The sequence below is a fragment of the Bos mutus genome, chromosome 13, assembly GCF_027580195.1.
Source record: "Bos mutus isolate GX-2022 chromosome 13, NWIPB_WYAK_1.1, whole genome shotgun sequence".
Classification (NCBI taxonomy): Eukaryota; Metazoa; Chordata; class Mammalia; order Artiodactyla; family Bovidae; genus Bos; species Bos mutus.
The window spans coordinates 951,478-966,826 of record NC_091629.1 but is presented as its reverse complement, the minus strand read 5'-3'; the positions used below and the strand labels follow the sequence as shown (position 1 = coordinate 966,826).

Sequence of the window (15,349 nt, the reverse complement as noted above, 5' to 3'; positions counted from 1 at the left end):
CAGCGATCAAGTGGGGGCCACCCCACCAGGATGCCAGCTCTCTTCCCTCCTCTTGTGGGGCCCCCAGGCCGCTGCCTTGCATTTTTTTTCTTAAACATATTATGACAGCTGTATTGACATATAATTCACAGACCCTGTGGCTCACCCATTATAATATGCCATTCAGTGGTTTTCAGTAGGTTCACAGAGATGTGTAGCCATCATCATGGCCAAATTAGAACATCTTTGTCATCCAAAACAAACCCCGAGCCCTCTAGCAGTCACTTCCCGGCCCTCCAGCTGCCCCTGGCCCTGGCCAGCCTCCCATCCACTTCCTGGCTCCATAGATGCGCCTGTGCATGCCTCCTTGCCTGTCAGGGTTCCCCAAGGCTGAGGTCTTCCTCTTTAACATCCCTGCCCGAGAGAGGCAGCAGCAGCATCTCCCAGGGACAGAGACACAGACGGGAGCTCTCTCGGCCACCTACCGTCTGCTCCTTTCTTGGCCCTGAACCCTCGGCCCTCACCACTGGGGCTTCCCTCTGTTTCTGCTTCCTTGACTCTCCCGGGTACGCAGAGTGCAGGGTCATGTGGAGGGCAGCGGCGTGTTTGGGGAATTAGTCAACAGACTGAGCCCACGGCGTGTTTGGCCCTTGGTCAAGGCTCAAGGCCAGACTGATCGTGAACAAGTCACCCAGCCCGTCCTCCACACTCTTAACTCGAGCGAGAGAGGCTGGACAGAGGAGGATGCAAGAATCTGAGTCTGCCAGGACCAGGGGCTCCGACTGCTGACCTGCCCCATTAAAATTGATTTATGTCTCGTGTTTTACAGTAACACTGAGGCAGAAATGTCAGCTTGAGGAACTCCAGGATCAGACGTACAAGAACAGCAGGCATCCAAGCACAGGTCTTGGATTAGTATGTGATTAGAAAGGGAAATGACTAGAGAGAACAGAGAGCAAGCAGAAAACTAGTTCTGGCCTTGGCCACTCTAGGAAATACTTGAGCCACTTAGGAAGTCACAGCATTGCCTCTGCAGCCGATTTTCACACTTTCAGGGAGGGAGCTGGATGGGTTGCATGCTCTCTGGGTTGCTTCTCTCAGCCCCTGACTCCCACAGTTTGTTGCACGATATCAAATGGTTGAATGGGAGCTTCCCTTCCTAAGCTTACTCTCCAAATGAAATCTGATGTTGGGACTCCTTGCTCTGAGGTTGGATTAGATGTGCCAGGTTTATATAACCCATTCTTACTTTTTGTTTTGTTTTGTTTTAAATCTTTGGCTGTGCTGCACAGCAAGGGGAATCTAATTTTCTTGACTAGGGATTGAACCCAGGCCCCATGCATTGGCAGCCTAGAGTCTTAACCACTGGACCACCGGGGAAGTCCCCCATTCTCACATCTGCTCCTCACTTAATGTGTGAAATGGGCATGTGTCTTAAGTTGATGGTTTCTTCCAGCCCAGCTGCCTATTTAATTCTACTGTCTGTCCAACCAAACAGAAATCATGGTACCTCCCAAAGTAGATTATCTCAAAATCCAGGGAATAGAAACACAGAGTTGGGAAAGTCAAAGTAGGAGGAAGAGGGTAGAGAGCAGTAGTTTATTTCCCAAGACATTTGATTCAGTGAAAAGTTGGGCTTAACGTTTATCTTTGTTCTTGGTTGTTAGCATTTTTATGTCACCCTAAGGACATCGGTGGTGGTTGTAATTATTAACTAGAGGGACATTTGTCATGCTAATGTGAAAGTCGCTCTGATTCAGTCGTGTCGGATTCTTTGCAACCCCATGGACTGTAGCCCACCAGGCTCCTCTGTCTATGGAATTCTCCAGGCAAGAATACTGGAGTGGCTTGCCATTTCCTTCTCCAGGGGATTTTCCCAACCCAGGGATTGAACCTGGGTCTCCTGCATTGCAGGCAGATTCTTAACCAACTGGTAAAGAGCCACCAGGGAAGCCCTCATCATGCTAAAAACCCTAATCCTTTTAGACTTGCAGCATTTTCTGTTGTTGTTGAATCACTGAGCTGAACTGCTTTGCATGTTCAGTCACTCAGTCATATCCAACTCTTTGCAACCCCATGGACTGCAGCACATCAGGCTTCCCTGTTCTTCACCATCTCCAGGAGCTTGCTCAAACTCATGTCCATTGAGTCTGCCATCCAACCATCTCATCCTCTGTCATCCCTTCTCCTCCTGCCTTCAAATCTTTCCCAGCATCAGGGTCTTTTCCAATGAGTTGGCTCTTCACATCAGGTGGCCAAAGTAGTGGAGCTTCAAAATCAGTCCTTCCAATGAATATTCAGGACTGATTTCCTTTAGGATTGACTGATTTGATCTCCTTGCAACCCACAGGACTCTCAAGAGTCTTCTCCAACACCACTGTTAAAAGGCATCAATTCTTTGGCGCTCAGCTTTCTTCACAGTCCAACTCTCACATCCATACATGACCGCTGGAAAAACCATAGCTTTGACTAGATGGACCTTTGTTGGCAAAGTAATGTCTCTGCTTTTTAATAGGCTGTCTAGGTTTGTCATAACTTCTTCCAAGGAGTAAGCGTCTTTTAATTTCATGGCTGCGGTCACCATCTGCTGTGATTTTGGAGTCCACCACAATAAAGTCTGTCACTGTTTCCACTGTTTTCCCATCTATTTCCCATAAAGTGATGGGACCGGATGCCATGATGTTCGTTTTTTGAATGTTAAGTTTTAAGCCTTCTCCCCTTTCACCTTCATCAAGAGGCTGTTAATTCCTTTTCACTTTCTGCTATAAGGGTGGTATCATCTGCATATCTGAGGTTATTGATATTCCTCCCAGCAATCTTGACTCCAGTTTGTGCTTCATCCAGCCCAACATTTCAGATGATGTACTCTGCATATGTTAAATCAGCAGGGTGATAATATATAGCCTTGACGTACTCCTTTCCCAATTTTGAACTAGCCCATTGTTCCATGTTCTAACTGTTGCTTCTTGACCTGCATACAGGTTTCTCAGGAGGCAGGTAAGGTTGTCTAGTATTTCCATCTCTTTAAGAATTTTCCACAGTTTGTTGTGATCTACACAGTCAAAGGCTTTAGTGTAGTCAATGAAGCAGAAGTTTATCTGGAATTCTCTTGCTTTTTCTATGACCCAACAGATGTTGGCAATTTGTTGGCTTTGCATGGAGAGAAGAAAAATGAGAAATGTCTTATGGTGACTCTGGGAGTCATGTGGGGTGGCATGTGCTGAATGATGGACGCACGATAATCCAGCAAGACTGAGGCAGACAGGAAAGAGGAGACGGGAAGCTCTGTGCCATACAGTGACCAAGATGATCCCACCAACATGCACTAAATCTAGAAAAATCACAGATTGAGTAGCATTGCTGGATTTGTTATGAAAGCTGTGTGTCTGGTGGCCACAGCACCAGGACAGACCTTCATGGTGAGGAGGCAGCTGACAATGGTTCCAGTGCCTGCCTCCTGGACACGCGACAGCTCTGTGCAGAGTTCATGGATACCTCAGATGTGGGTCTTTCCTGTTAAGTCTAGCAAAAGGAAAATGCATGGGTGATGAACAACTACAGTAAAAAATAGAATTTTATACAAAGAGTTGATCCTTCCTGTTAAACATCCCTCAGCTCCATCTCCTTCTCTCTCCTTCTCCCATCACCACGGCTCTTCTTTAGGTGACTTTTAACTTTTGTCTAAATTGTTTCTGTATTCAGTTGTCTGAACTCTTTCCTGTTTTCCACACTACGGCCAACAGGATCTCTCCAAAATACATATCCCTGGATTCTTTTTGTTTAATTTTCACCCAATTCTTCAATATTAGTGACAATCATTTCTTCTCCAGAATTTTTCCATATCAGACTCCTTGTCCCCAAAGTGTGAACTGATGCCCATTCTGTGTTTCTCTAACACCCCATAGTCACCTTGTCATAGTCTTTTCCACCCAGTAAAGTAAGTGTTTATTTTCTTGTCTGAAGCCCTCATTAAAGGGACTAAACCAGACAGCAAGAACATCATTTACACCCTTGTATTTACATTGCCCAGTGCTTACTAGATGCTCAAATATTTGAATGCATGATTCAGTGGATGTTATGGGAGTAGGCTGGAGGTGTGGTGACATTTAAATTGGATCAGGAAGGACAGGTAGATGTGGCTGTGTAGACATGGGCATTGCTGACAGAGAAACAGGTGTAGGAAATAGCAAGTGATTTGATTTGATCATAGGGCAAGAAGTAGCAAACCCCAGCCTGTGGACTAAATCTGGCCCCCCAGCCTGTTTTTGTAAATAAAGTTTTATTGTAACAAAGCTAAGCTCATTCATTTACATATCTCGTGTAGCTTTCACACCACATTGACAAGAGTGGAACAGTTGCCACCATTAAGAGTGCAAAGCCCAAAATGTTTATTATCTGGCCCTTTACAGAAAAAAGTTTATCAGCCCTGCTATAGAGTAGACAGGGGAAAGAAGTAGGAGTGACATTTAAAAGCTAGGTAGGGCCAGATCCTGGAGTTCTCAGAATAAAGAGTGAACCCATTAGTCAAATATTCTGTAGACACAGAGAACTTGTAAGATATTACACTAGTTCTTTTAAAATCTGCTCCTCTCTTCTTTGGTTCAGTGCTCAATAAAAAGTATTAAATAAGGAATGCATTGTGCCCATTTTCCCTATAGTATCCTGCTACTCTCCTAATGTTCTTCAGACCAAGCCTCTTATTAGAAGGAAAATAGAAGTTTTTAGGGGCTACACAACTGTTAGGTATGTAAGCTGACAAACTTAGAGAGATCTAGTTAATATGAAACTATTACAATTTCAACTGGAAAAAATTTGCTCTTAAAATCAGTCTGTTCCTTCCCCAACCCCACTCAGCCTCAGAAGAAGTGGAGCAAAGGGACTTCCTTGGTGGTCCAGCGGCTAAGACTCCACACTCCCAATGCAGGCTGCCCAGGTTTGATCCCTAGTCGGGAAACTAGATCCCACGTGCCGCAACTAAGACTTCACACGATGCAACTAAAGATCCCGCGTGCTGCACTAAAGATCAAAGATCCCGAGCGCCACAGCTAAGACCTGGTGCAGCCAAATAAATAAACAAATATTTTTTTAAAAGAAGTGGAGCAAAAAGATATTCTGTGAACTAAAATCTTAGAGCACACTATTTTCTAAGTTTAAAGTTGAAAAAGGAAATACATACAAAACCTGATGACAATGAAAATTATTATGTCTTGTTAATATATATGCAAAAATTCTAAACAAAATATTAGCAAATCACATTCAGTGATGTATAAAAAGGATAGAATCACAACCAAGTTGGACTTATTCCAAGAATGCAAGGTTGGTAATAGTTGAAAATCAATCATTGTACTTGAGTGCATTAACAGAATTAAGAGAAAATTGTGACACCAGAATTGTCTCTGGACATTGCCAGTGCCCATGCAGGGTAAAATCACTCCTAGCTGAGACCCACTGCAACAAAGGAAGAAAAAGCCTTTGACAGAGTTTAAAACCCATTCATTATTTTAAAGAAAAACACACTTAGCAAACTAGGAATGGAAGACAGCTTTCTTTTTTTTTTTTTTGGAAGACAGCTTTCTTAATCTGATGCATATCATTTTTTTTAAAAAAACCTACAACAAACACTGTGCTTAATGGTGAAATATGGAAAACGTTCTCCCTAACATTGGGCAAAAGACAAAAATGCCACTCCTGTTCAGCTAACTGGAGGACCCTGGTGGTAGAATAAAGCAAAATGAAAAAAATGAAAGGCATGAGGAATGGAAAGGAGGAAATAAAAGTCTTTCATTTACAGACACCACTGTATATGCACAATACTGAAAAGAACCTACAAACTTAGTATTGTGCAGCAAGTTTGTTAAATTTACTTATTTCAAGGTCAGTATATCTTGTATTTCTACAGACCAGCAACAATTAGAAGACATTAAAAAGTGATGCCATATCTGAGTGATCCAGTGGTCCAGTGGCTAAGATTCCCGCTTCCAATGCAGGGGGCCCAGGTTCGATCCCTGGTCAGGGAAGTAGATCCCACATGCTGCAACTAAGACCCAGTGCAGCCAAATAAATAAATACAAATATTTTAAAGTGATGCCATTTCTAATAGCATCACAAAACATCAAATACCTAAGAAGAGAAATAACAAAAACTGCGTAAAATCTGTGTACTGGAAACTCCAAGATGTTATTGAGAGAAAATAAACCAGATCAATGCATATCAAATGTTAGTGCATCAGTATTACCTGGAGGGTCTGTTAAAACAGATTGAAGGCCCATTACAGTTCATCAGAATGAACTTTTGTGGATGGTGTGAGGTCACGATTCACTGTTTCCAGCACAACTGCTTGAAAAGATCAGTGTTTGCCCACTGCAGGTTCCTTGGTTGCAAATCAGGTGACAGTGCATGGGTCAGGCTGTTTCCAGGTTCTCTTTTCTGTTCATTCGTCGTTTGTACACTGATAAAATACCATTTTAATTATAACTTTATAACTGATCTCCTGTGGCTGAAACTTCAAGGGGTGGGCCTTGGTGTAGCACTGTTTTATACTTGTTTATCAGGTCGTTCTCACAACCCTTTGATCTGGAAACTTGCATCCTTCTGTTTAAGGGCATTTCCTTGAATTATCTTGCCTGTTTACTTTGATCATTTCCTCCCCTCTGTTCTTCCTGATTCCTGTTTCTGGAATTCTTATTCAGTTGTTGGCCCTCCCACACATATTCTCTAATTTTCTGCTTTAAAAAATGTGTTTTTTTTTTTTTTTACTTTTTTGTTGTGCTTTTCCAGTTACTCTAGTTTATTTCTAGGCTTTTCTCTTTTTTTCCTGTCATTTTAATATCTAAGAGCTCTTTTCTTCTTTTAGTTTTTTAAAGTAGCATCAGATTCTAGTTTATGGATTCAGTCTCTCCTCTGATCTCTCTGAGAATGTTCATGATCTTCTTGGAATTTTCAGCATTCTGCATGGTTTATTTCTTGTAAGTTGCCTTTTTTTCCTTCTTGTTTTGATGTGTCTTTTTCCTTAAAGGTTTTTCTCGCCTGCTTGGTGGTCATTAGCTATATGCACATGCTTAAGAGTGAGATATTAAACTGATTATAAATATTCTGTGCTGGGGTGGTTGACTGTAACTTCACTGGTAGAGTGATCTTTTGGAGCCTCTTGGCACTTGGACCATTCAGTTCCCCAGAGAAGGTCCTTCTGATCCTCTGTCCAGAGAGGGTCAGTTTGATTCCCTGACTCCCCTTTATCAGTATGGTTCTTCACCGTAAACTCAGCTTGATGCCCCCACCCCTTCTGATCCCTCTTTTACCTTAAGAATAAACGTCTAGTTTTCTGCCTGGGTGACCTAGTTGCTTCTGAAAGAGCCTCTCATCCACTTCTGCTCTTTTCAACGTCATCTTAGCCAGACTTCCAGAACCTCCCAGCACCCCCACACTGTGCTGACCCCTGTGAAGTCTGAGCCCCAGACCACAGGAAGTTGGTTTCTGCCTGCCCCCAGCTGCTGACTAAAATTCACCTTTCTTGGGTCTTCTGCGTCAGTTCCCACCTTTCTTTCTGCTGTCTACCTTCCCAAATATTGCCGTCACCTCTTTTCCTAGTATAGTTGTCTTTGTGACTTGTATTTAAAAAAAAAATAAAGCCCATTTTTGTTTTAGTAAGGTTTCTGGAGGGAGATGAGATAAATATGTAAGTTTACTCCACCATCTTTAACCGGAGATCCCCCCACTGAAACCAAGTGTATCTGTTAGCGATGAGTTGAAAAGGCCTCTTCTGGAGATACTGAAGAATTGCTTTCTTGTCATTGACTCACAAGGAACAAAACTGTCTAAGATCCATAATTTGCCACACCTTTTGGACAACCTCCTTCTCCATGCAGGTCTAATGGTGAGGGACACACAGGCAGAGGTGTGCCGGCGCAGTTACCTGGGTGGTACACTCTCCCCAGGTGGGAAACTGGAGGGTCCATGATTTCCACCCTGGGCTCTGTATTGATCCCTGTGTTGTTGTGGGTTTTTCCCTTCTGTGAAGCCACTGTTGGCTTTATCTCATTCCTCACGCCCATACATTTTGTACAGGATGATGAGAGCCTGAAGTACCTCACACACGAGGAAAAGGACGTCCTCCTGTTTTTTGAAGAGACAATTGATTCCCTGGAAGATGACTTTGAGGAGAAGGTCCTGTGTGCTGGTGACGCCCAGTGGCACTCTCCGAGGTCTCTGGAAGAGAGCACTTCCGCTCCCTCCGAGCCAGAGGATGTCGTGGACTTGGTGCAGCCGGGCCCTGGAGCCGGGGAGCCTGAGAGCCTTGGGGTGGTGAAGGAGACCGCAGGTGAGGACAGGAGCAGCCTGACGTGGCTCCTTGTGTGGTGCCAGACACAGAGCCCTCCTTCTTCTCATGGTCTCTGTGTTTCTAGCCTGTATGGAAGCTTGTGAAGCTTGTGGGGCTGATCAGATTTTTTGTAGGGTGGAAGCATCCTCTCTGTAGTTTGACTGACCAACCAAATAGGTGTTTTCATGGCATATTAGGATGACAACACAGGAAGGGAAATTCCAACAGGGTGAGAATAAAGAATGAGACCAATCAGTTGAACAAGCAGATTGCATGTGTGGATAAAAGAAAGAAAGGGAACTGGAAATGGCTTCAGGTAACAATCCCATTCTACAAAGAAAACATACAAAAGACTAGTACTTTAGCCCTTGAAGTTTAATCTCCACTCTTGTGTAAGATTATATCCCTATTCCGAGGTGGGAGTATTTGAACTGAAAAGTCAGCTGGTTTAGGAAAACAAAATCGATCAGAACAAAAATTCAGCTCAGTATCTATTTTGTCAATTTTGCTTGACTCAGGGTGGCGTTAGAGGAGAGCTATGCTTTTTGTCCCTTGAGTCCTGTGAAAGAAACTGAGGGGCATGGGCAAGGAGAAAACTTTCTTCTACTTTTTTTTTTTTCCTGGTTGGAAAGAATATTGGAAATGTGGGTAGGGGGTTAAGGACTGAAAAAAGATGAGGGAAAAATAGGAGGGGAAATATCTTTACCCTGCTGTCTGCAAATTTTGCCACTTATCACATGCCTCTAGAAATATATCCCTCCCACCTTTATTTTTTGTAAGCAACGCTGTGTATGACACAGAATTTCACATACTATTGATTTTATGTTCCAAATATGGGGCTCAATTTTCAAAGAAGAGACTTAAATATGAATTTCCCATTTTTATCACACTTCTCTGAAGAATAATTCCTAAGATAAATTTGAACCAGCTGATCTTTAAAACATGTCAGAGCGTATAATTATGCTAGGGAAAACACTTTTTGACTGTAAGCCATTTACCCATCAATTCTCTAACATGATGTTTTCATCACAATTTTAAGTACCCATTCGGGGGCAGGTATTGTGTGAGATTCTGAGGATACAAAGATAAATACATGGTTCCCAATTTTGCAGCAGATATGAGTGCAGAAAAGTGTTAGTTGATCTATGATCAGGTATGTTAGACTATATTAATAGTTAAGGTTCACAGGCTGGCATAGTAACCTCTGTCAGAGGCTGTCGGGAAACATTTCTATTTCTAGAGGAGAGGGACCCATCCAACTATCCTTTACCTAGAGGATCTGAGGGAGGGGTTGGTGGGTACCACAAACTACCCCACCTCCTTTCCGTTTGTAAAAATCCCCTATAACATAAGGTGGTGTTTCCTCCTGGTACATGTCTCAGGATGATGGCTCCTGTGCGTCCCAGGTACTGACTGCTTCTGGCTTGTACTTCTTTTATCCTGTGATTCTGAGAATCGTACTACCTTCTCTTTCTCTAGTTCAGGGGCTGTAGAAGGAGTTTAGTACGGGAGGTACTGTTAAAACTGGTATTACATCCCTTGAGACCTTTGTAAAGTCAGTGGAAAGGAAAGGCGATGCCTTTATTTCTACATGTGGCCGTAGCTTATGAGGATTCTTGCTACTTTTCAGGGGCTGTCCCTTTTGGAAAGGAAGACCCCACTGACCTTGAACGCAAGAAAGAGGATGCAGAGAAGTCTCCCCCATCAGACCCCCCAGGGCCTGAGGCCCTGCCATCTTCCCCACCTGCCTCACCTGCAGCAGCTCCAGCCCACCCCAGGAGAGAGCCCCCCACTCCTCCCGCAGAGCACCCCAAACTGCCCCGCTCGGTCCCCACTCCTCTCGTCATCGCCCAGAAGATATCTGAGAAGCTGGCAGGGAACGAAGGGCTTTCGCCCACATCTCCGTGCAAAGAGGGCAGGCCTGCAGAGTGGAGGACGCTGGCTTCTCTGGCCCCTCGACACGGAGACCACTCACCGTGGCACCGACATGCGGCCCAACCAGCGCCCAAGATCCACCGCTTCCCGAGCAACATCAGCGTGACCAACAGCGCGGGGAAGGACTTCAATAAGACCATCTCCAAGGCCGCAGTCAACGTGCAGGAGCGCAAAGCCCAGGTCCTGGCCAACATCAACGGCGTCTCCTTCCTCTCCGTGGGGGAGACGGAGGACCGGGCCCAGAGGGGCGAGCCCACCGAGCAGAGAAGCGTCTCTCCCGAGCAGAGCCAGCCAGGCCCGGCCCAGGAGGCTGTCCCCACGCGAGAAGGGGCCCGCGGCGCCCAGCAGTCCAGAGGCGTGCAGACAGAACAGCCCCTGCCGCTGGCCAACGGCTTCCAGAGCATTCACGACGTCCTCAAGAGCCAGGCCGGGCCCTTCGTCTCCACCGGGAAGACGGTGACCTTCCGTCCGGACCCGGCCCTCCCCAGCAGACTTGCACGCCAGCAGCCGGACTGCGGCCAGGCAGCCAGGAAGCGGTCAGGCTCTCTCCCCAGGACTGTGGGGTTCAGACCCCAAGGTATCACTGTCCAGTTCTCGGGCCGGGGCTCCACAGAGGAGGCCCGCCGGGAGGCCCTGCGGAAGCTCGGCCTCCTGAAGGAGAACTTATGATGGAGCGCGAGTGGGCGCCGGGGAAGGCAGGGTGGCCTGGAACGCAGAGCCAAAAATGGATGTGCACATCCGCACAGCGCAGCTGCAAAGCCCTGACTGGGTACCCGGTTGACGACTAGAGATGAGGGCCTGGGAGTCAGTAGACGAGCTGTCCCCCTTCCATTCTGCATCCGAACTGGGACAGCCTTCCACGTGAGAGGGCCCGCACCACATCTTGTCTTCCCTTTTCCAAGGGCTCAGAGAATAACCTTGAAAACCTACAGGTTTCTATGATTTGTAAATGCCGTATGTTTTTTGGATTTAGGAGGAAGGGGATTTGGGTCTGATTTTTTTTTGGCTGTTATTGAGTCTCTGATCTAACCTTTAAATCCCCGAATGCATGAGAGGAAAGCCAGTGTAGATCTCATACTCGTTTCCCTAAGAAAGGGAACTTCCCCTTCTTTTCAAGAAAATAAAGAAGTGCTTGTTCAATTTTCATAGTGTCTTAAAGTACTGTTTTGGTCTTTTGTTAGTTTTTTAAAGGTGAAAGACAGTATGTTAGCCTGAGATATGCCTTTGTTTCTTGATAAAATTTGGTTTGCCCAGTTTTGTTTTTTTTTAATTGAAAATTAAAGCCTTTAGGGTATGATTTGCTGTAATGTTGAGTTATGGGAATGGAATGTAAGGGTTCAGTTTGGAAAAGGGGGTAATTTTAAGAAAGTCTTATCAAACTACAGAGTCTTTGTTACTGGGAGATATGTGTATGATCATGTACCGTGTATATACATGTACACAATATATGTTTATAGGGACATATATACAGATATAGGTGGTATGCACACACATTGTTACATATATATTAACTTCTTAAAACCCTGTTGCATAACTGCAAGATTCAAGTACTTCCTATTCTTTTGATACACAAACCATCTCAGTGTTGAGATGATGCCACAGAAATTACTTCCTAATCAAGAAGACTTTTAAGAACACATGTCCATAACATTTCGGTGAACTAAAGCGCTTTTTCTTCAACAATGTGTTCTGTTCCCAATTAAACTAATAATCCAAATAAGCTTCCTACTAAGCATGAGAGTTCATTTTTTTACTGAAAGGTTTTTTTTTTTAGTGAAATATACTTTTTGTATGTGTATGAAGTACACTTTTAAAGATGTCATGTATCACCTAATTTTAACCTAATTTTATCACCTAATTTTAGTTTTGCATGTTCCAAGGTGGCTGGTAAACAGAAGGAAACAAGAGTCTTAACAGCCCCCATGTTCCATGGGCAAGATCTCAGGATTAATTTAAAAGGGAAAAAGCAGCAAAGTAGGTTACACAGCATGAAACTGGTTTTCTCCCATACAGTGTCTCCCATGCTGAGTTGTAACCACCAGCTTTATTATCAAAACTATTTCAGGCTGGAGTCTAAAACCTCTAAAAATAGACCAGGAAGGCCCACACTTGACAGTCACACTCTTTTGTTGTATGTCTCAGCCACTGTCACAGAATCTGTTTCTTTCCTGTTGAGATTATTTAAACTCAGACTTCTAAATGTGCTGTGAAGGGTGTTTTTCATAGTATCAATTTGCCTTGTAAGTTACATAAAATGATTGTAATGTTTTCCTTAGAATGACAGTATTTAGTGGCTTGCCTAGCTCTTGTCCTCCCGAAATAATCTCATAGATTCTCGATGGTCTTAATTTAAATAGGTGCTTTGATTTTACAGGTTTTTAAAAATAGTTTTTGTTTTGCTTCTGTTTATGTTGGATTTGTTTAAAGGATTCTTCGGGGCTATTATTTCCTTTTTATAAAGCGAGAAGCCATGTTACACAGTATTTTAAAATGGCTTACATTTTTAAAATCTCTTGTATTTGAGGATTCTTTTTTTCTTGTCCTATGACTTCATTGTGATTAAAACTTGACTATATGTTAGTATATTTGTTCTCATAATGATATTTTTGAAAAATAAATTTAGAGATGTCTCTTAAGTATAAGCAACTTTATTTTTGCATTTTACCCTTATTCTCAGGTATTTTCTTTTAAGTGGTTATATTCTTTCCTTCTGTTTATTCATAATGTTTTCTGCCTACTTATTCATAATTATACTGACTTACTCTGGCCACTTCGTGCCCAAAACCCTAGCAATTAAACCCCTATATCTTGTACAAAGCTCAAATTTTAGCCACTAATGAACCAACCTGTATTTATATGTATCACCTTAACAAAATTCGTTTCCTGAGGGCCATTTGTTTCCTTCCCATAACTCTGTGATAGGACATCCTTGAAGGATCATCTTCAAGGGAATTTTAAGGACCATATTTCAAAGCAAACTTGTAACAAAAAGGAAATATGAATCCTAAGTGCTCAGTTTTTTTTTAAGTGATGCTTGTAAATCAACCCCCATTTTAGTCCCCATTAAGATAAAGATGAAACTTTTTTTTTAACTGATTTTAAGTATTAAGATAAAGATGAAACTCTTTAAGTTAATACTTAAAAAAGCAGGGAGTGGGGGAAGGGGGGATTCTCTGCTTTTAGGCAGGTGTGTTCAAACTGGCAAACCAGAGTCATCTGCAAAGGGTAATACCCTGCAGTTTCCAGGGTAAGAGTCCAGCGTCCTCCACCTCCTCCAGCTCTATTGGCTAGTGTGCATGGCTTATCTTCACAAATTTGGTGGAAATGTTGATCTTTGCTTTTGTCTGCCCAGGGTCATTCCCCTCTTATAAGGCTTGTGGAGGAGAAAAGGCAGAGGTGGGGGTATCCCTCCTGTGTCTCAAGTCTCTCAAGACCAGAGGGCTCAGCTGGAGCTGCTCCGTTCTTGCTCTCTCTCCCCCTCCCTCTCCCCCCAACAAGCTGACTTCAAACTGACTTCAACAGGTTTCTTCACTCAGAGTTCCTATTGGGTGGCCTCCAATGTAGGCTCCCCAAGAGTTTCATAGAATTGATAAGTCAGGTCTTATGGAAGGAACCCTGAAGACTGATTGAATGTTTTGTTTTAAAAAAATTAGAACTGTTCTCTAAAAAATGCCATTTGCAGCAACATAGACAGACCTAGAGATTATCATACTAAGTAAGTCAAAGACAAATACCATATAGTATCACTTACATGTAGAATCTAAAACACAACACAAATGAACTCGTCTATGAAACAGGAACAGACTCACAGACATAGAGAACAGATCTGTGGTTGCCAAGAGGGAGGTAGGGTGGAGGAGAGATGGACTGGGAGTTTGGGATTAGCAGATGCAAACTAGTATATACAGAAAGAATAAACACCAATATCCTTCTGTACGGCAAAGGGGACTATATTCAGTATCCTGTGAGAAACCACAATGGAAAAGAAAAAAACTGTATTCTCTTTGCTGAATTCCCACAGCTCTGGTTATGAGAAATGTGACCGTCAGAGGATGTGATAGGGGTGTTTTTTTTATGCAGGTGATCTAAGAAATCAGTTCTTTCCAGAGGAATGGAGAAAAACAAGATAAATATAAAAACGATTTACTTTTATCAAGAAACTTTTCCTGAAACGTTTGTCACCGAGTCGACACGTTCTCCGAAGGAGCCGAGCGAGCTGTTTGGTGTTTTTCTTCCCTGCCTGTGAACCAGGAGGAAGGGGAGGCTCAAGGGGAAAGCTCACCTGTGAGAGGCTTATGTTTTCATTGAAATGACAAGTCACCAAACAGGTTTTGTTTCTTCTCTTCACAAGAAGGCTCTTTTTCCCTGCTTCAAAATATGGGGAACAAGTTCCCATATCCTTTCCTAATCTACTCGCTGGACAAGCCTGGCTTTCAGATATCCGAGAAAAGAGAAGGCAGGGCTGTCAGCGGCCATGGCCTGGGGAAGTTGGAGCCCTGCTTGGCCCCGCAGAGAAGAGAGGCACCTGCATCGCCTGCTCACTGACCACGGACTGCGGTCCTCTCCCACTGGCTCTCCTCCGCCAGAAGCACCTTCTTCTCTAAGAGAAAAATCGGTGTCAGGGAATCAACCCACCTGTCCATGAGCAAAGTTTGGGCAACAGGATGATGGCTGAAGGGCACTTTTCAGCACAAAAACCTCCCAGTCCTTTCAAACTGTCTCTTGACTCAAAAAAATAGAACAGAACTCTTTCCTACACATTTCAAATTCTAAGACTCCAGAAACGCTAATCGCTGCTATCACCAGCAGGCTCACTCTCCCTCCTGGTTGTTGTTCTAGTGGGGGCACTGATGACCCCAGGTGAGGCTGCCCCGCTAGGTACAAACCTGGCTGTGAATGATGCTCTTTGGCCTTGCTTCTTATCATCGAGACAGCACAAACCTTTTGTTCAACAACCTAAAAGAGGGGTGACATGGTGGTTTCCAGAAATGACCTGAAAAGCCTCAATGACAAACAAACCCAGTATTCTCTGACCTTGGTTGGGAGCACCACATGTCTCTCTAAGGAGCAGAGGGTGCCTAGGGAATTGGGTGACCCTGGGGTGCTCTCTGCCCCTGA

At 43.8% G+C, this 15,349-nt stretch overlaps 1 protein-coding gene across 2 annotated transcripts in view; it reads left to right on the top strand.

Annotated features, from left to right (window-relative positions):
• PROSER2 (proline and serine rich 2) overlaps positions 1–12,857 on the top strand; it is a 42,756-nt gene extending 29,899 nt beyond the window's left edge. For both annotated transcript variants that reach the window (XM_005907412.2, XM_070380888.1), the window contains 2 exons: positions 8,044–8,296; positions 9,927–12,857. In XM_005907412.2, coding sequence (XP_005907474.1) covers positions 8,044–8,296; positions 9,927–10,900 — 1,227 coding nt within the window. In that variant the 3' untranslated portion in view covers positions 10,901–12,857. The remainder of the gene's footprint in view (positions 1–8,043; positions 8,297–9,926) is intronic.
• Positions 12,858–15,349: the final 2,492 nt, after the last annotated feature.